Source organism: Candoia aspera, chromosome 1 (assembly GCF_035149785.1).
Source record: "Candoia aspera isolate rCanAsp1 chromosome 1, rCanAsp1.hap2, whole genome shotgun sequence".
In the NCBI taxonomy this organism is placed as follows: domain Eukaryota; kingdom Metazoa; phylum Chordata; class Lepidosauria; order Squamata; family Boidae; genus Candoia; species Candoia aspera.
The window spans coordinates 56,382,240-56,402,274 of NC_086153.1; the positions used below are offsets into that span (position 1 = coordinate 56,382,240).

General features: G+C 40.6%; 1 protein-coding gene across 1 annotated transcript in view; it reads left to right on the top strand.

Annotated features, from left to right (window-relative positions):
- Positions 1 to 20,035, top strand: part of ALK (ALK receptor tyrosine kinase) — a 693,943-nt gene that overhangs the window by 342,762 nt on the left and 331,146 nt on the right. Inside the window, exon 4 of the mRNA XM_063289507.1 lies at positions 3,322 to 3,523. Coding sequence (XP_063145577.1) covers positions 3,322 to 3,523 — 202 coding nt within the window. The remainder of the gene's footprint in view (positions 1 to 3,321; positions 3,524 to 20,035) is intronic.

The window sequence follows — 20,035 nt, forward strand, 5'->3', positions numbered from 1 at the left end:
TCTCCCATTATGAACCTGTAGCTCCTCTGGCTTTGTTCATAGCCAACAAAGATGGCTTTCTTTGTTGTGGGGCCTCCTTTCCTTCTCTGCTGTTTTGGAATGTGAACCCATGCAGTGCTACCAAACACTCTAAGATGGCTTACCTTTGGTTTCACACCATAAAACAAATGGAATGGAGTGTCCTGAATCATAGAGTTATACAACCTGTTCTGAACATAACAAGCAGTCGATAAAGCTTCTCCCCAGAACTTAAAACATAACCGTGAATCTTTTAACATGCATTCCATCGCATTTTGCAAGGTTCTGCCCTTTCTTTCAGCAACACCATTTTGCTGAGGGGTGTACCGGTTAGAAAGAATTTGTTCTATCCCTTTTTCCATTAGGAACCTTCTGAATTTGTGAGAAAGGTATTCTCCTCCTCTATCACATTGGAGTGCAGATACAGGCCTAGGGAATTTTCCATTTGCCCATGTCACAAAACTTTTAAATTTCTCAAATGCCTCATCTTTATGTTTTAAGATGTAGATAAATGTGTATCTTGAGAAATCATCAATGATGGTCATTGCATACCTTGCTTGTCCAAGACTTGGAGCAAAAGGACCAATAATATCAGAGTGTACAATTTCCAAAGGTCTAGTTGTAACTCTGTCACTGTGCTTACTCACAGGAGCTTTTAGTGTTTTGCATTCTTTGCAAACTACACAGTCTAAGTACTTATTACAGGGTTTTATCTTTAGGTCAGCACACAGCTGTGGCATTTGTGCTATATACTTGTAATTAGCATGACCAAGTCTCCTGTGCATCAGGTGTACACATTGGTCATGATATGGAGTGTTGCCAACTGCAGCCTTGCAGCTTGGCTTCCTTGCATTTTGCACAATGTACAAGGAGTCTTTTAACATACCAGTAGCACACAATTTCCCATTTTTACGTATCTCACAACCATTTTTCTTAAATGTTATGATATACCCTGTTGCAGCCAATTGTGCCACAGATAAAAGGTTTGATTGTAAATTTGGCACATACAACACACCTTTTACAGTTTCTCCTAAGCAGGATAAATACAAGTCACCTTGTCCCATAATTTTGGTCACAGACCCATCAGCCAAAGATACACTTTGTCTTTCAGTTTTAGACAGTGACACAAAAGAGCTTTTACAATTACATAAATGACAACTGGCCCCAGAATCTAACACCCATACATCAGAATTACCCTTCTCAGCAACCTGTGCAATTTGGGTTGTCTGAAGAGCCTTCTTCTGTGTTGCCCTTGTGTTCTTCTGCTCTGTCTTTCTACTCTTGGGTCTCATGGCACAGTCTCTTTGCAAATGTCCAGCTGAACCACAAGTGAAGCATCTCTGGCTTGCTAGCGCTGTGCCCTCAGGTTCCTTTCCCTTCTTTTCCCTCATTTTCTGGTCTTGCAGCTTTCCAGAAGAGATGGGGGGGGATCTTTCCTCTCTCTTCTCCCATTCAGCGAGTAAGCGCTGTGTAACATACGATGGGGTGAGGTCTGCTTCAGGCATAGCCTCCAGGGTACAAATCAGCATGTCCCACGTTTCATTTAGTGAGGACAGGAGGATATAGGATTTTGTGAGAGGTGTAAATTCCATTCCTCTCTCCTGCAACTCAACAAACAGCTGCTGAATATAATGCAGGTGCTCAGGAAGGCTTTCTCCTTCTGCAAGGTAGGCTCTGTACAGCTTTTTCGTCAGAGTAACTTTACTCCCTGCTGTTGCCTTTACATATAAGTCTCTCAAAGCGTCCCAAAGTTGCTTTGCAGACTGCATGCCTCGCACGTGGACTAGCTGATTGTCCTCAACTCCCAAGATAATGGTGGCTCTAGCCCGCTCATCCTGTCTCAGCCATTCAGCATTGGGATTTTGGGGGGATTGCTCACCAATTGGCAGCCAAAGATCCTCTCTGCGAAGATACATTTCCATCTTCAGGGCCCAATTCAAATAGTTGGTCTCTGATAGGCGCTCCAGAGGCATCGCTGAGGGCTGGGAGGTAGCCATGGCTTCTTCCTTCTTTTGCAAGTCACCTCAGCTAGCTTCTAAGTCCTGCAGACCGGCAGTTGCTGGAAAATCTCCAGGTGGCTCCAAAGAAAATCTTCACAGGTCTTTGCTACCTGCCTTTAAATTGTGCACGAGGTGTGGAGCTGACCTCTCTTTTCTCTCTGGGTTTTACTGCGTTGTTTACTGGGCACATAACCTGTTGCAGATGCTGGGAAAGCCTTTAGCCCAGGAGAGGTCAAAAAAGTCACACACCAAGCATTTCTATAAAAATAATTTATTTACAGAAAACAAAAACAAAAGCAAAACATTTAAAGTACTTAGCTCCGTTTGGAGCAAGCCTTGCTGAGCTACATTTCCAGCAGAGAGAAAAAGAAGAAGTGAAGAACAAGTCCGGGCAGGTCCTCCCCCCAGGCTATTTTGCATGAAGCACGTGAGAGGAGACAATCACTTGCAACCTTTTCACCCGGCCAAATGATTAGGTATAATAGTAGCTTAATCTGTTCGTAGGGAAACCTTAACAAAGCAGGTTGCTACAGAAGCATGTACTGATGGGGAAGAGTCAGAGCAGGTACAATAAAGTATCAATAAAACAAAGTTACTGATGGTAAAATAAGATGGAAACCAGGAGACTGTGAGTTCTCGGTCTCCCTTAAGAATGAAAGCTGGCTGGGTGACTTTGGGCACACTCTCAGCCCAACCCATCTCACTGGGTTGTTGTTGTGAGGAAACAGGAGGCAGGAGGTTTAGGTATGTTGTCTCTCTCTCTCAGTAAATAGGTGGGATAAAAATATAATAATAATAATAATAATAATAATAATAATAATAATAATAATACAGTCCATCAGAACTCTGGACACAGGAACATGGATAGGATTGTCTCAAGAGGATGCAGAAGCATTTTGAGGCCTTTTGAGGGCTGTCCACATTGGTCCTGCTGCTCACTCCCCTCCCTCCACAAGCAGCAGTCTGTATACCATTGAGCAACTGTTGACTTCTGCAATAAGAGGCCCATTAATTTGGCACAGTAAATGTGCCGCTGAAGTCTGAGGAATCTAGTGATTTAGCATCTTGTGATGTTTTGTGGGAGTGGGTGAGGGTGAGGGTCTATGAATTGTGAGGAGGCACTGCCTCAGACTTCCTTTGAGTTCAGAAGAGAGAGGTCAACAGTAGGGTACATGGCAGATTCCATGCAGGCTTTCATAAAAATCAGCAAATATAAAACAGTCCTCTGGCTGACAATGAACAAGTCAATGATGTGCACCTTTTTCTATAGTAATCAGGCTTCTTGTGTTCTCTTTTCCTGCAGGTTCATTCTTGTATCTTAATACATCAGAAAATATGAACTTCCTCCTTTTGAGCCCTTGGCTGAGAAGCAGTAGTGAAGACTGCATGGTACAAGTGGCTGTCTACAAATACTTCCAAGCAAGTGGGAAGTATGTTGCTCAGGTCCTCCATGCTAATGAAAGCCACATCAAAACCCCATTGATTCCTGGCAGAGAAAAACATGGGTAGGTCTCTTTCTTTTTCCCCCACCTTCCAATACTACAATTTCGCTCTGGAGCTGTAAAATTGAGCTGGATACTTGTGTCTATGGAGCACTTCCTAGTTTCACCTTTCATTAAGGAACTCTTTTGATCTAGATTATTTAAGAGAGAGGAGAAAGGTTATTGCATAGGTCTGTCACTGGGAGATGTTATTACTATGTCTACTCTCATTAATCTATTTGGATATATTCATACTTGACCATACTAATTCACACACACACTCCAATGAGTAATTACATGAGTCCTTTTTGGGAGATGGGCGGTGATAAATTTGATTAATAAATAATAAAAAATAAATAAATTACAGCCCATTCTTTGCTTTTTATTCATGAACATTCTGCATTTTTCCTGATTAGTTACATACAGTGTTACGTATTTCTTCTTTCATGCTGTTCTGCCAACTGATATGTAATAACTGAATTCAGTATAATTTAATTTCCTAAACCTCAGATATTAGCATGGGAAAAATACAAGTTCTACAGTGTTAAGCTAATTCTTGCCTGAAGACACCATGACAAGTCAATAGTTGGAAAAAGTAATGCATCTTTACTTATTTGATAATGTTCAGAATGGGTTCATACATTGCATTGAACATTATGGGTTAGTGTGCTCCATAAACCCAGCTCCTGTAGTTAGTAAATCTTTGTTTATAACTTCATATTGTACATGAACCCAGCTATCATGAGTTGTGTCACAAACCCTGATTAAAATAAGCTATGGCTTACTGTAGTTTGTGAACCCAGTCCTACTAGATGTTATTGGGGTGCTCAGTAGGTATTTAGATAATCTGGCAGATAAGCTAAATCTTCCATAGGAAACCACAGTTTTTGGCTTCTGCATTTTCAGAACTGGGATGTGACCATTATTTCTTTGTCCCCAGATGTCTTTCTTTTAATATCTTCTTGCATAATATCTGAAGAACTTTGAAGCTTGAGTCTACTTTTGTGTCACCTCAGTTGTGCTAATCAAGGTTTTAACCAAGTTTGTGGACCAATAGGGCTTTGTTTTTTTATGGTTTCTATGCTGTAAAAAACATGAATGCATTCACAAAATAGGGTTTGTTTGACTATTACTTTTCACTAATGTGCACAGCATAGAGTGTCATGGGGGGAACATCTTATATGCTATCTTGAAGGCCTGAACAAAAGATGGGATGTAACTTTAACATATACACAAACAAAAAACCCCAAACAACTAACGTATTACTTAGTAAAAATTTCATCCATAGAATGGGTTTGGGAGTGGTTCCATGGGGACATAAAGCCCTTTTGGTCTCCTGTGAGGTCTGCCTTGATGCTGCCTTGACACTCCCCAGACATGCTGGCTGGGGAATTCTGGGAGTTGAAGTCCACACCTCTTAAAGTTGCTGAGGTTGAGAAACACTGGTTTAGAAGAATGGACTGCAAGCAATGGCTGATGTGGGTTAGTAATCCATGTGGAAACTCTGTACAGAATTTCAGTTTGGGGCAGGGGGGAATCAACACACATACAGCAGTACAGTATGTGCCTCTTTTCAGACCTTTAAGTCTGCATGCAGTGAGCAGGGGCCAGGCCAGCTTTGTCTCCTTATACATTCATTCTGTGCAGGAGAAGGCATCTACAAGAAAACTATAACCTGACAGTGGTTTGAAAAACAAATCTATTTCCTGGGCTTGGCTTTATGTAGAGTTTTGCTTTATTTTCAGGCTGGTCAGCCAAAGAAAAGAAGCCAGAATTCTGGCTGGCAGGAGATCAAATTCAGCTGTGGGAACGGAGGTCAGCCAAGTTGCTCAGCTGAACAACTCCAGTGTCTTCTGTTGGCAGAATGTCTAAAGCAAATATCCTATTGGTAACTCTATAGAGACTGGTCACAAATAAGTCTTCCTCCCTCTCTTTTCTCACTTCTTAATATGTATCAGCCTGCTCTTTAAAAAGGTAATAAATAGCACTGGCATATTCCATTTAGGGTAGAAGATGGAAGATGGCCCTGAAGGACATTTTTCCCCTTCCTAGCTGATGCAGGGATGTTTAAAATGGCAACTGCTGATATTGACTCATACAAAAGCAAGTGTAGCCTAAAACATCAGTTTATGAGCTTTGCATCAATTTTTTAACCAACTGAGAAATCACAGTATTACTTTTACCTCTTAATCTCTAGTCATGCCCCCTTAGTCATACTTTGCCCCAAGGTTGGGAAGTTACCAGCTTGTTTTAACATAATCTACTAGTGCAAAAGTTAAATAAATTGTAAACCTCCCAGAGTCCCCTTTTCAGGAGAGATGGGCGGTGATAGAAGTTTGAAAAACAAACAAACAAACAAACAAACAAACAAATACATGACAGACCTGTCAGTCAACATAGCTCAACATTTTAACTCCTCTTGATCCATAAATAATTTTGGTATGCTTGCAACTTAAAAAAGTATTTAGGGTGTTGTTTTTAATTGTGAAGAATGCTCAGGCTTTCTATCAAGCAGTTTGCTCTTTCTGGGCTATGGCCAGGTAAAATATCTTACTCCAGTTGTGTAATTAAGATTAATTGCCAGTGATGCCTCAATTTGTCAGCCTTTCTGTGTGTTCTTTTGGATTGTGGTTAGGGGCAAAACAGCAGGAGCCTATTTTGAGCAAGCTGATTTTGGATGCTTTGAAGTATGTTCTTTGTTTAATTTAGATTTAATTTGAATATATGAACAGCGTGCATCCCTGATATTCTGATTAAAAAGTTTACATTCATAGTTGCAGAATGCATATTGCAAAGAACAATTTAAAACAGCTGTCAGACTTTTTGTTTGCTTAACATGGCAAACTACAGAGAGAATAATTGTACTGATGGCCTTGCTAGCTTATTCCTGAAAGAATGGAGGTTAAAAGTGGAGGGAAGGGAGGGAGGGAGGGGATTTCAGACAAAGGAGTTGATTCATACAGCAAAAATATCTGGGATATTAAAAGAGTCATTTAAAATTAGGTGCATGGTTTTTTAATTAAAAAATAGTAGATGCTTAGGGGTACCATGATTGGGATCCTTGCATACTGGGTGAGAAGTTTAATCCTTTTCTCCTTTGCTAGAAAGCAAATAAAACAATATACCAGTGTTACTCTTGGTCAAGTTAGTCACTGATTTCAGTTAGGAATTGATTCTAGTTAGGGAATCAATTATTATTATTATATTATTATTATTATTGCCAATTTACTTGTTGGTCAGTTCTCCTATAGATTGTTTAGAAATGGGAATTGTGGCAGGTTTTTTTTTATCCCTTATGAATGTTATAGATACAGAAAATTTGTCCTTATCAGATTCTGATAACTGATAACTTGGTTTAACCAGTAAACCAAGAAATTTAGAAAGTTTTGCATATCTCTAGGTCTATGAAATAAGGAGAACAAAGTATCCAATGCTAGATGGGACTTTGTTTTTGCAGGATCCTTGACACTGTACTTGTATATCCTCCAAGAACTTGTAAAAAAAAAAAATAGATACCATTATTTAATATAAAGCACACAAAGGATTTTGTAGTGCATTTTTTAACAAATATTTTAATGCAAGTATCATTTTTGTGATTTTTTTAAAAAGATGTACTTAGAAATATTTAAATGTTCTCTTCATAAAACATATTTCTAGATATAGTAGTTGCACATACTTAAATGTTATCATCATCTGTTCTTGAGACTAAGTTACATCTTTTCAGGACCTCATGCCATCCCCTTCTTTTCAGTGGATATAAACCCACCCTGGAACACTCTCAGAAAAGTGCTATAAGAATTGCAAAAATTCTATGGACTCTAACCAAATATGGAAAATGCAGGAGACCAGTGCAACCCCAGCCTGTGTGCTGTCATCCTAAAATGGTTTGCATTGTTATAACGGTACTTCTTTCATGGTGTGAACACCTGCTTGCTAAAAGTAATTGTTTATACCTGGGTTCCTCAGTCTAGTACAGTCTAGTACAATTGCAATTATTCTCCCAAGAATGTATGGGATTTGTTGTCTAACACATCTGGAGAGCAGTAGATTGGGGAAAGCTGGTTTTTGATGTGATGTTGATGTGTGTTTGAGCCACAGGGTAAACAGAGTCGATCTTAACTTGAAATAAAAATCCCATTTCTCCTGTGTCATGGATAAGAATTTATCACACAAGAAAAAGTCCACTCAATTGCCTTCAGATCAATAGACTGCCTAAAATTGTATTAGATCAGAAATGTCTCACTAAGCAGAATAAAAAGATAGCTGGTAAGTTTAAGTGGACCCCCAGTAATAGAAATTCCACAGTGTGAGTGAAGCCATAGAAAAGGTCCCTTCCCTTACCCCAGTCAATTTTAAGTCCCCCATTCCATCAAATCTGGGCACTGATGGTAGTTGGGCTGCCTTAGTTGTATTAGGTTTTGTTGATAATTTTAATTGGTGTATCAATTTTTGGCAAACCACTTTGAGTCCTTCAGGAAGTTGGTTTGTCTGTAAATAACTTTATAAATAAACATTATTAGGACTAAAAGAGAAGTTTTCTCTACAGATTTAGTTTACTTCTCTGCATCTTGAGCTAGGTTTTCCTATCAAAATGAAAAACAAACTAAGAACAGAGGTCTGGTATAAATATTTTGCTGGCTGAATAATTTCAGCACATGCTGAAAAGGAAGAGTTTTTTTTAACCTTACAGTATTCATTCCAAATGTAATGAATAATAAATAATAGGAAATAAGCAGTTATCAAGTACACAGAGGCATCTAAGGTTCTTCAAACACCAAGTGATGCCTTTGCCAATCAACAAGTGATTGTGACCCTTGCCTGGTGTCCCAGAAATACTAGTATAGCTGGCCTCTTTATCCTTGCCTCTTCTCCCTGCCCCTAAGAATATTCAGAGACCCTGGGATATATTCAGAGGTATTCAGAGGCAGAGATAACTCTTATTTGTATTGTAGGTTTAGGAAAGTAACCAAAGGGAGCAGATGTGGAACATTATTCTCACTCAAAGTGACACGAGGCTCATGTCTCTTGTGAGCTTTGAAAAAAGTGATCCACAACTTCCCCTATTTGTCCATTCTTTCCATTTCCAGTATTAGTTTGCTCTCTCAACTGACTGTCCCTACCTTCCAAATAATTGCATGGCACTATTTACTTGGAACATCTGACAAATGTCTGAGTTTTTGCTTTCCACAGCAGATGTAGGAAACAATGCAAGAAAATGAACCATTGCAAAGTAGGAATTTAAGTCAGTGTTCCAGGGAAGAAAATCTTTGCAGCCTGGAGTGGTCTTTGGGAATCACAAAGAAGTTCTCACTGAGATCTTTAGTGCTGCATCTATCAGATTTCCAGTTGTATAGGTTAACAACAACAACAACAACCCAACAGAATTGCCTTTCTGCTCCCAGTGAGTATAAAAAAAGAGACAGACTGGTGTGATTTAAATGAAGTCAATAACTGATTTAGTGGAGTAAGAGTTGGGGGGAAGAAATGTCACGTCTTCTCCTCAAACACTTATTAAAGTTGAACCAAGCCTTGCGTGGATGTTCAATTTGGTAGATTAATGACAGTCTGTCTGACTATACCAGCTGAAGATATAAGCAGGTATCAAGTATCTATCATTGTGCCTACTGTTATTTACAGGACAGAAAATAGATGGCCTTTTGGCATCCATAATAAAGAGTTTGTTTCTTTTTTTCAGGAGGATTAATTTTGATTGATGAGCAGATTTGCTGTTATAAAAAGTCTTCTCAGTGCAAATAACAGCTCCTGTGAACCCTGGTCCTTGGGGATTAACGTCCATGAGAAACTGTAAACAATTTAATGGAGAATAGCAGCTTTGGAAAGAGTATAATTAATTCATCTGTACACATAGAGTGGTGGGGCATTAGCCTGTATTAGATTTTTTTTTTTTTAAGATTTCTTCAAAAATTCCAGAAGGCATTATTTTTTATTTGCATGCCAAAAAAGAAATACCCTTCCCCAGCGATATTTACTATGAAATTAGTCATCTTTCTGCTATTCTTTTCATGTATGCAATAGTCAGTGCACATTTGGAATCCTTTCTGGGTTGCCACATTTTAAGAAGAAATTAGAGAGATAAAAGATGAGAGTATGTTTGATAATTGCCAGTTTCAAATATTTTAAGATAAAGTAGACTTTTCTCTGTTGTTCCGGAGGGCAGAACAAGAACTAATGACTGGAAATTGCAAGAAAGCAGATTTTTAGCTAAAACATTAGGAGAACCATCCTAACAATAAGAACTGCTCATCCACAAAACAGAATGCTTTGGAAAGTAATTGGTTGGTTCTCTTTTATTAGGAGAGGTAAGCAGAGACTGGATAACCATCTGTCAAGATTGCTATTGTTGTATCATGCATTGAACAGGGATGGTTTCAATTAAACTCTTTTTTCATAGATTCTCAGAACATTAGAGATGGTTTTCCAGTGTTCACCGATTCTAAAACAAAAACATATCTCAAAAATCTCATGTATTTCCTGATAGATGAAATGAATGGAATCAAGTTATTTCTTGTACACATTTGTTCTTAGAGCTTAGGTGAATATTAATATAAATTGTGGTATAGGTAGATTGTGTGTGTGTCTGTATATATGCATATGCATATGTACATACCAGTTTTAATAACACTTGTCCGAATAAATAGCACAGCACAGCATCAGCATATGTTTGCAAGACTCTTAATCCTCAGGTGAAAGTTCTCCTGGATTCATGGAAGGGTACTTCCTCACCATTAAGCAGACTGAGGCAACAACTTTGATCCTACCCTTCTTCCTGAGCACTTTGGCTACTCCTTTACTCCCACTCAGCAAAAACTGAGCTTTGTGGGCCAAACTCCTGAGCTGCTCTCCTTAAACTAGAAGGTGTTATCTCAACAGGAGCCATGAGCATCAATTCAGATGCCAGTTCAGTTTGCTTTGGTCTGTGGAACTGTCCTTTCATGCTTTGCTTCAAGCAGCTCTGCCTTAAGGACGTAGCTTACATTTGCCCTGTCAGGGGTAGATAATATGGTGAATGTCAGTATCAGTGTGCCCTGGATATCTCCTAGGCTGTCAACTCTAGGAAATAAATCTACCTTTAATTTTTTTTTTTTTTTTAAAAATGCTTTAATTTTTAAAAGAGAGTAAGGAATATTGTAAAGCAGAGTGCAATCCTGTAACATCACTTTTGTTTACCAGAATGTTTATGAACCACATATAACCTGCAGTCATTTTTAGAAAATAAAAATAACGAATGGCTACAACCTGATGGTTTGTTGGGAATGTTCCTCCCTGCCAAGAAAGAAAGAAACAGTGGAATCATGAGCAGCACTGTCAATGTGTGTTTTGTGATTGGCCATATCTACTGTGGCAGTCATTTTGTAAGCATAATCCCAACGCACTCTCTAAAATTCAGAAAGTGTCCACTGATCTGAAAAGTGTCCCTACACACTTAGTACAGCTCATCTATCATAAATATAAGCTATGTCTAAGATACATTTCCCTACTTCTATCATATTGGGACAGGTTGTTCATTTCTTCGCATGAATATCTGTCAAGCTTCTGGATGCAAGCCCATTCCAAGTAAAGCAAAAGAAGAAAATAACAGAGTTTAGATTTCCATACTTCTTAAAATTGCCAAGGTTGAGAAACACTAGCTTAAATTGTAGGTCTAGTGAAACAGACATCTTGAAAAAAAAAAGGTATATTGGAGGAATACTTGTTTGTCTCCAGGGTGCATCCCAGCCCGGCTAGGCTTCAGAAGAAAGGAGCAATCTCAGGTTCTCTGATTTCAAAAGGAAGAGTTGACTCCTTAACATCTCTGTCAGTCAGGCTCCTTAACAGAAAGAGAAAATGTGTTTCACTGAAATTAATGCACTTGAACAGCAGTGTGGCAATAAATTAATTTCAGGTTGGAATTTCTCACAACTCAAGTTGTTCATTGTGTCATCAAGTGTCTTTTTCTCCCATTAGCCTGAATTACACATATTAATATCTGATAAGGTCTTCGCAGTTCATATCCATTTACAGGAGGAAGAAAAAGAAAGCATTGTCAGATCCTATTATTTGATTGGGGTTAAGCCAACCAAGCAAAGATTTTTGCAGAGACTTTGTAGAGCAGGGATTAAACAGTAATGTGGCAGAAGAGGAAACTGTTAAAATCATATTAAGAGGAATTGCTCTCTTTATTCCATGAATGGCACTCTAAAAATGGTTTGCTGCTGCCATAGAATTGATAAAATATTCTGCATGTGCAGAGATAAAAAGTGTCTAAAGTGTGCATGGTTCAAAAACATCTGATTACCCACAGGTATATTCTGCACCTGTGTTTTAAATATTTTTTGGAAAATTAGATGTTATGGAGAAAAATTTGGGCCCTCTAAAAAACTGAACACATTTAACAGGATTACTTCTATTTTTTCTATATTTCATAATGTATTGGAAGGGTATTTAAAAGTATATATAGTCCTCATTTAGTGATTGCCTCATTTAGTGACCACTCACAGTTATGACAGTGATGAAAAAGTAATTTTGCGACCAACCCTTGCATTTACAACCTTCATAGGTCTGTAAAGCAAAGGAAAGCTGAAGTAAGATCATAAGCACAGTCGCAGTTTCACATGGCAACTGCTTCGCTTAATGACCAATTTGCCAGTTCCAGTTGTGGTCGCTAAACAAGGACTACCAATAATTGTAGCACAAAGAGCAATCTATCCATTAACTAATTTTTGAATGGTTGGAATGATATTAGGGGGGAGAAATGGCAAAAGCAGACACAAAAGACAATTTGGCAAAGCGATTAAGGTGCTGAACTGGGACAACCCAGGCTCAAGTCCATTATTTGCCATGGAAACTGACATGGTAACTTTGGGCCAAGTATGCTCTCTCAGCCAAATCTACCTCACGGGGTTGTTGTAGAATAAAAGGAAAGGAGATCCCCATATGTGAAGGCTATGGATTTGTGAATGTGAATGTGAAGGATATGTGAAGGATATGGATCCCCATATGTGAAGGATATGGAAGGGATTACATAGTCCTGAGAAACAGGGACATATGAGAAAGATGCTCAAAACAACATTGCCTTGATTTTGTTTGGTATAAGATGGGGCAGAGAGAAACTCTGAGAGGCTTTCAGAGTTTTATTATTCTACCCCACATTAATAAAAAGCATTCCTGGTACCTCTGCCATGTCTGTTCCTTGACCTTGTTCCTTAACGTCAATCTTGAAGTTTCTTTCTCAAGCTTCCTTCTTTCCTGTACTGGAGCTTCTCATCTTCTCTGATGCATTTCAGTGTATCAACTCTCCCTCCAAACCCCTCCCTTTCTCCCCCAATAGGGAAACAAGCTTCAATGTGCAGCAGGTGACATTTAGACATTCTTCAGACAGGAAGACACAAATGAATGAATAGCACACATACTATTTGACTCACAATGATGTTTCACTCCCTGTCCATGTTGTTTGGAGTTTTCCCTGCCAACTCTTCCAGCTAAACATCCATGCAAATCTTCTATGGCTGTTTGCTGTGGTTGTGAAACCTCCTCTCACCTCACCTGATGAGGACCAGCCTGGGCTGAAAGAAAAGGATTGGGGGAGGGGAAGAGAGTAGGGGGAAGGAAGGAAGGAAGGAAGGAAGGAAGGGTTCTTCCCACTTAGCCCCCCCTGCAGACTCCTTGTCCTAACAGCCAGGAACCACGCTGAGACAAGGAACAGGTCTCTAGTGTTTTATTACTGCTAAAGGTAAAGGTAAAGGTTTCCCTCGACGTAAAGTCCAGTCGTGTCCGACTCTAGGGGGCGGTGCTCATCTCCGTTTCTAAGTCTTGGAGCCAGCGTTGTCCGTAAGGACCCGTCCGTGGTCATGTGGCTGGCATGATGACATGGAATGCCATTACCTTCCCGCCGAAGCGGTACCTATTAATCTACTCACATTTGCATGCTTTCGAAGTGCTAGGTGAACAGGAGCTGGGACTAGCAACGGGAGCTCACCCCGCCGCGCGGATTCAAACCGCCGACCTTCTGATCGGCAAGCTCAGCAGCGCAGCAGTTTAACCCGCAGCGCCACCACGTCCCTTATTACTGCTACATAACAGAAAATCCTAACAAACTGAAGAAGTGTGGGAAAAACCCAGACATATAAACCCCAGAGGTTAAGGCGGGCCCGATCTGTGTCTCTTTGAATGGCCACCTAATTCCTCAGTACTACGCATGTGCTTTACAGCCTGGATGGGAGCCCCCTGCTCGCCATCCTCACTCATGACACTCCTGTTTACTTTCCCTGTTTCTTTTCTCTGAGTAGGAAAAGCTACAGTTGATGGTAGGCAGGCCTGCACTCATATTGATGATATCATCATCATCATCATCATCATCTTCATCATCATCATCATCATCATCCCAAATCAATCCACTACAGGATGAAGGCCTCTTAATTGAAGGTTAATGACCGTAATCTACCATGCTGGTCCACTGCAGGTTAATAGATGGATGTTTTTTAGATTCCCAGTCTAAGACTAGGAATTTCCCCATTCCTTAACTACTGTACAAAGCTGGCTCTCATGTTGTACATGGATAGATAGGCAGGCAGACAGACAGACAACCTCTGGTAAACAAGCTAATTTAATTACTCCCAGAGTATCTAATACTGTCAAATTATTCCATACTGCTACCACATTGTATTATGCTGGAGCTTAAATTTACTTTGAGCAGTCTGTTTATACAGATCAATTTTCTAAGGAGTTCTTTTTTTATAAAGATTGCAGACTAAACCAAAGCAATTATATTTTCATAATTTCTGAGTATAATTGCAACTATATAGTCAAAGCACTGTCTGGGAGGCAGAAATAAATGAATAGCACACATACTATTTGACTGACAAAGGATTGCCAAAATATTTACCAAATTAGTCCAGTCTGCTTCTTTATCCACAAAGGTACTCATTCTTTGATCTCATGAGAAGAAAGAAGTTCTCTAGACTTCAGTCAAGATGTACCTTTTCCATACTAACTGTAGGATGCAGACATTCCTATAAACACTCTAAGCAGTTTTTCCTGTTGTTAAAAAATTCTGTATTAACCATTTTTGGAAGTTTATACTTGATATTTATTTAAATAGTTGATGTAAGTTTCTCCTTTAGTTTACAAAATATATACTAGTAGATCTTCCCACAAGCATTGCTCACCAGACTTTATAATGGCACAGATGCTAGTTTTTGTCTTTCTCTGATCAAAAAATTGGGGAAAAAATCTGGAAAACAGTTGCATGCATACAAATATCACAATTAAAAAATCCTGTATTGGAAATGTACACATAAAAAATTAAAACATAAAATGATTTGTGTACAATAGAATTTAATGTTATATAAACTTAGGAAGGCTGCAGACAAAACTTCTGTATTTTACAAGACTTTGTTAAAATAAGCAATTTTCTACAACAATTGTCTACATTTTTCATGCATAGGAAAAATGCTTGATGTGAATGTTGCCTTACTAATCCAAGAAGCAAACCAAATGAATTTTTAGCAATTCACACATCCCTATTCTTCAGAGATATTCATGCTATTGATTTGTGGCATAAAAACTACAGCTTCAAGGAAAAAGAAATGCAATTCTTCCCTGGGAAAAACCACATATGTTCGTAGCAGAAGTGTAGAATTATAGCATAAAAATTATTGGAGGTAAAGAAGGTTGCCTCTCCTGACCCTGCTTTTCCAAAAGCTATGCCAAATGTATCTGTTGGGAGGGGGGATTTTTAGAAAAAGAAACAGAATATGCAGTTGAATATGACTGGGAAGGGATTGGACAATATATTGGACAATGTATTGCTTGTGAAATTAATCATGTACTATTTGTTACATGGTTTACTTGCATCCACATTAGTGGCAGTCAGATGTTCTTTTCTTATAGGCATGTGTTTGGATAGCGAAGTGGGGAAGGCTTGCTGGAGGGATGGAAGAGAGCTGGCACTATTTTTATCTCTTTACTAGTCCAGCTGGATCAAAGGAAGGATCTGCTCTCACCTAATGTCAAGGGTATTATCTAATTTGACAGCAACTGTTTCTGGTCGTAATTTGTCCTGAGTGCCAACCAGCCAGGTTACAATGAGATTGCTGATCACTAACACAGGCATGCACCTATATATGTATCCAAGAGGTACTGGAGGATGCTTATGTTCAGCAGCAGGAAACAGTGTGACATTGCTCAGCAAGAAGCCCAGGTGTAATGGTTGCCTATTCTAAAACACCATCAGACTCATGAGTAGGAATTCAAAGATATCTGATTTATTAAAGAATAGTATGCAGGATCACAGAGAAAGCTGAGAATGATGAAAGTGCGCCAAATTCAAACTAAAAACCCTCAGTGCAAATGAAATCCCTCCCCCCGTAGAATCTTCTCAAGTTCACAATCCCAGGTGCTCCTAACGGTTTCTGGTGGTCTGCTGGAAAAGTCCTTGAACAGAGAAAATAACCCAAACACATTCCATTGTACTGATTTCACATTCAGAGCTTGGCACAAGGTCTCACAGCAGCTCCCTTCCAAACAGAAACGTGCGTCAGCGCCATGGCATGTGAAAAGTTACGATGTATAAACTACATTGAATCAGTGAACATGACATACTGCCCCCCCCCAAAAAAAATGAAGAATACATTAAGCGGCAGGCTTCAAAGGATAAGCAAGGTGGAAATGGTTAACTAAATCAGGAGCATTAACATGGTGGGCAGACACCCATTCAGGATGAGAAAAGTGTTTCCATCGGACCCGATACTGCAGGGTGCCTCAAAGCTTGCGAGAATCAACGATGTCCTTGACTTCAAAGTGTTGTTGGCCATCAATCATAATTAGAGCAGGAGCAGGAGGTTGAGGGTGCCAACGCGGTGAGTGGTGCACAGGCTTAAGCAAGCTGCAATGGAAAACAGGGTGCAAGCGTTTCAAATTGTGAGGCAGTTCCAATTTAACAGTAACTGGATTGACAAGATGAACAACAGGAAAAGGACCAATGAATTTGGGAGCAAGTTTTTTAGAGGGTTGAGGTGATTTGATAAATTTAGTAGATAGATACACCTGATCCCCAACTTTGAAGTTGTGTTGTAAAGAACGATGCTTATCAGCTTGAGACTTGTAAGCAGCCTGGGCATCAGCCAAAGCTTGTTGAATTACTGGCCAGAAATCAGACAGTTTAACAGCCCAGCCAGACACAGAACATGTTTGGGAAGGAGGCTGTGGCAGTTCAGGGATGGGAACAAAGTCATGGCCAGAAACCACATGAAAAGGGGTTTGTCCAGTACTTTGATGCACAGCATTGTTGTAAGCAACTTCAGCAAAAGGTAACAACTCCACCCAATCGTCCTGATGGTAGTTAATGTATACTCTAAGAAACTGTTCAAGAGTGGCATTTAAAATCTCAGTAGAACCATCAGTCGGTGGATGGGACGATGTGGACAGTGCTTGTTTAGTGCCAATCAATTTTAGAAATGATTTCCAAAATTGGGAAGTAAACTGTGTGCCGCAGCTAGAAATTAAACGGGAGGGGCTACCATGGAGGTGGTAGATGTGGTGGAGAAATAGGCATGCTAATTATGGGGCTGACGGGATGGATGCACATGGAATGAAATGAGCTTGTTTAGAGAAAAAGTCCTTTACAACCCAAATGACAGTTTTCTTCTGACTGGGAGGGAGATCCACAATGAAATCCATAGAAATCTCATCCCAGGGGTGGGATGGGCTGGCCACTGGCTGTAGAAGCCCCTGTGGTTTCCCCCCTTTTCGTTTTGACATGGCACAAACAGGACAGGAAGCAACATAGTCTTTTACATCATGTCTTAAGGTTGGCCACCAAAATTGATGGTGAAACAAATGCAAGGTTTTGACAAAACCAAAGTGTCCAGCAAGTTTATCATCATGGGAACACTGTAAAACATCAGCTCTTAAAGTTTCAGACACGTAAAGGCGGTGTTCCACCCACGCCATTTTCAAAAGAAACATTGTCTCTATTAGCTAGCAACCAAGTGTTAGATTTCAGTGCCTGAAGAAAGTCCTTCTGTAACTGACAAGGAACTTGCACTTTCCACTTCCCAGACTGGGCTGGGGGTGGAGTTGCCTGCACACGGGTCTGGCTCTGAGTGACAGCAACCAAGCCCAGTTGTGGTTCAGTGAGAACAGTCCCAACCACATCTGCCACCTGGTCAAGGTCCTGAGGTAAAAAGCATCAGCCAGAAAGTTTTTCTTTCCCGGAATAAATTTTAACTGGAAGTTAAAGTGACTGAAAAACTGAGCCCAGTGAATCTGTTTAGGGCTGAGACATTGTGGGGTGTGGAGGGCTCCCAAATTCCTGTGATCTGTCCAAACCTCAAAAGGGCATTTAGCGCTTTCAAGGAGATGGCACCAGATTTCTAAAGCTGCTTTTACAGCAAACGCCTCCCTTTCCCAAACATGCCAATGGCATTCTGTTTCAGAAAATGTCCTGGATAGATAAGCGCAGGGTTTTAAGCAATTTTCTGAATCCCCTTGTAACAAAATAGCCCCAATAGAGGAGTCAGAAGCATCAACTTGGACCACAAAGGGGCACTCAGGATCAAGGTGCTGTAGAATAGGCTCAGCAGTGAAAAGGGTTTTTAATTTCTCAAATGCTGCCTGGCATTCAGGTGTCCAATTCAGCACTGCCCCAGGGTTTTTTACTTTGCGTGTCTCCCCCAAGCCCTTGGTATGGAATAAATCAGTGAGGGGCAGAGCAATCTCAGAAAACCCCTGGATAAATTGCCGATAGATATTACTGAACCCTGGGAAACTTTGTAATTGCCTCCGGATGCGGCGACGTTCCCAACTTAGAATCGCCTGAATTTTTGCAGGGTCCATTTCTATACCCCGGTCAGACACTTGATAGCCCAGATAGTCAAGTTGGGTTTTGTGAAACTCACATTTGGAAAGTTTAGCATAGAGTTTGGCATCTCTAAGTTTGCATAACACCTGTCTGAGGAGGTGTTTGTGTTCCTCCTTAGTTTCAGTGTAAATGAGAACATCATCTAAATAAACCAGGACCCCTTTAAACAAATGATCATGTAATACTTCATTAATCAATTGCATGAAGACTCCAGGCGTCCTTGCCAACCCAAAAGGGAGTTCATTGTACTGAAATGATCCTAGTGGGCAATTAAAAGCAGTTTTCCACTCATCCCCAGCTTTTATGCGAATGTGGAAGTAGGCTTCGTGAAGATCAGGCTTGGAGAAAATCTTGCCATTGACAAATGAGCTAACATGTCCTTCATGAGGGGCAGAGGGTACTTGTTGACAATAGAGATGGAATTTAACCCTCAATAGTCCATACAGAGTCGAAGCGTGCCATCTTTCTTTTCCCGGAATAACATAGGAGTCCCAACTGAGGAATTAGCAGGTTCAATAAACCCCTTTGACAGATTTTTGTCAATGAAGTCCTGTAATGCCTCGAGCTCCTTCTGAGTCATCGGATAAATTTTTGGCTTGGGCAATTGAGCATTGGGGACCAACTCTATTGCGCAGTCAGTTTTCCGGTGGGCGGGGGAGTAACTGATCTGCTTCCATCTCCCCAAATACATCTGCAAATTCTTGGTATTGACCAGGCAAGCCTTCTAAATGTGGCAAGTCAGGGCGCAGCATGGCGATCGCTGCCCTTCCAACCCCCGCACATGCAACTATCTCCGCTGTAGGAGCTTGGTAAAATCCATCTTTAAAAGTCACAGTTCTGTGCTCCCAGTTTATATAGGGGCTTCGATAGGTCAACCAGGGGATCCCCAGGATTACCAAGGGATTGCCAACAGGTGCTACAATGAATTTCAAAGTCTTATGGTGGCTGCCCATTTGCATTGCCACCGTTCCAGTGAAATGGGTTGCCGCCCCCCCACCTCGCTGTTGAACCATCCAACTGTATGAAGATCAAAGGATGCTGGAGGGGGAAACTAGGCAGTTCCAAAGCAGCAACCAGATCAGGGTGAATTAAACACCTGGAACACCCAGAGTCAACTAAAGCCCATACCTCTGTAGTTTTTGTGCGGGAACCCAATTTCACTTTTACTGCTAAAGTGGGACTGTCAGCACTCATCATAGCATCCTCGCGCCCATCCTCTTCCACCTGCCCGTTGGCGCCCTTCATGGCAGGTGGCTGGTGTTTCCCACTGGCTCCTTAGAGTCATCTTCAGCCTCTCCTGAGAAGTAAGTTACTTCTTCAGCATCGGCTGTCCCTTTGGCTGCTGTCATTCGCCGCAAGGCTCTATAGCTTGGCCGGGCAGCAGTTGCAGCACTTTGGGGTCCTCTCATGGTGGCGGGTGGTTTTTCAGGTTTTCTAGTTTGCATGAAGGTATGCTGAGCATGCTCAGCCTTTCCTGCCAGACAGATCTGTTAAGGTTTCCCTACTAACAGATTAAGCTACTATTATACCTAATCATTTGGCCGGGTGAAAGGTTGCAAGTGATTGTCTCCTCTCACGTGCTTCATGCAAATAGCCTGGGGGAGGGGAGAATCCTGCCCGGACTTGTCTTCTCACTTCTTCTTCTTTTTCTCTCTGCTGGAAATGTAGCTCAGCAA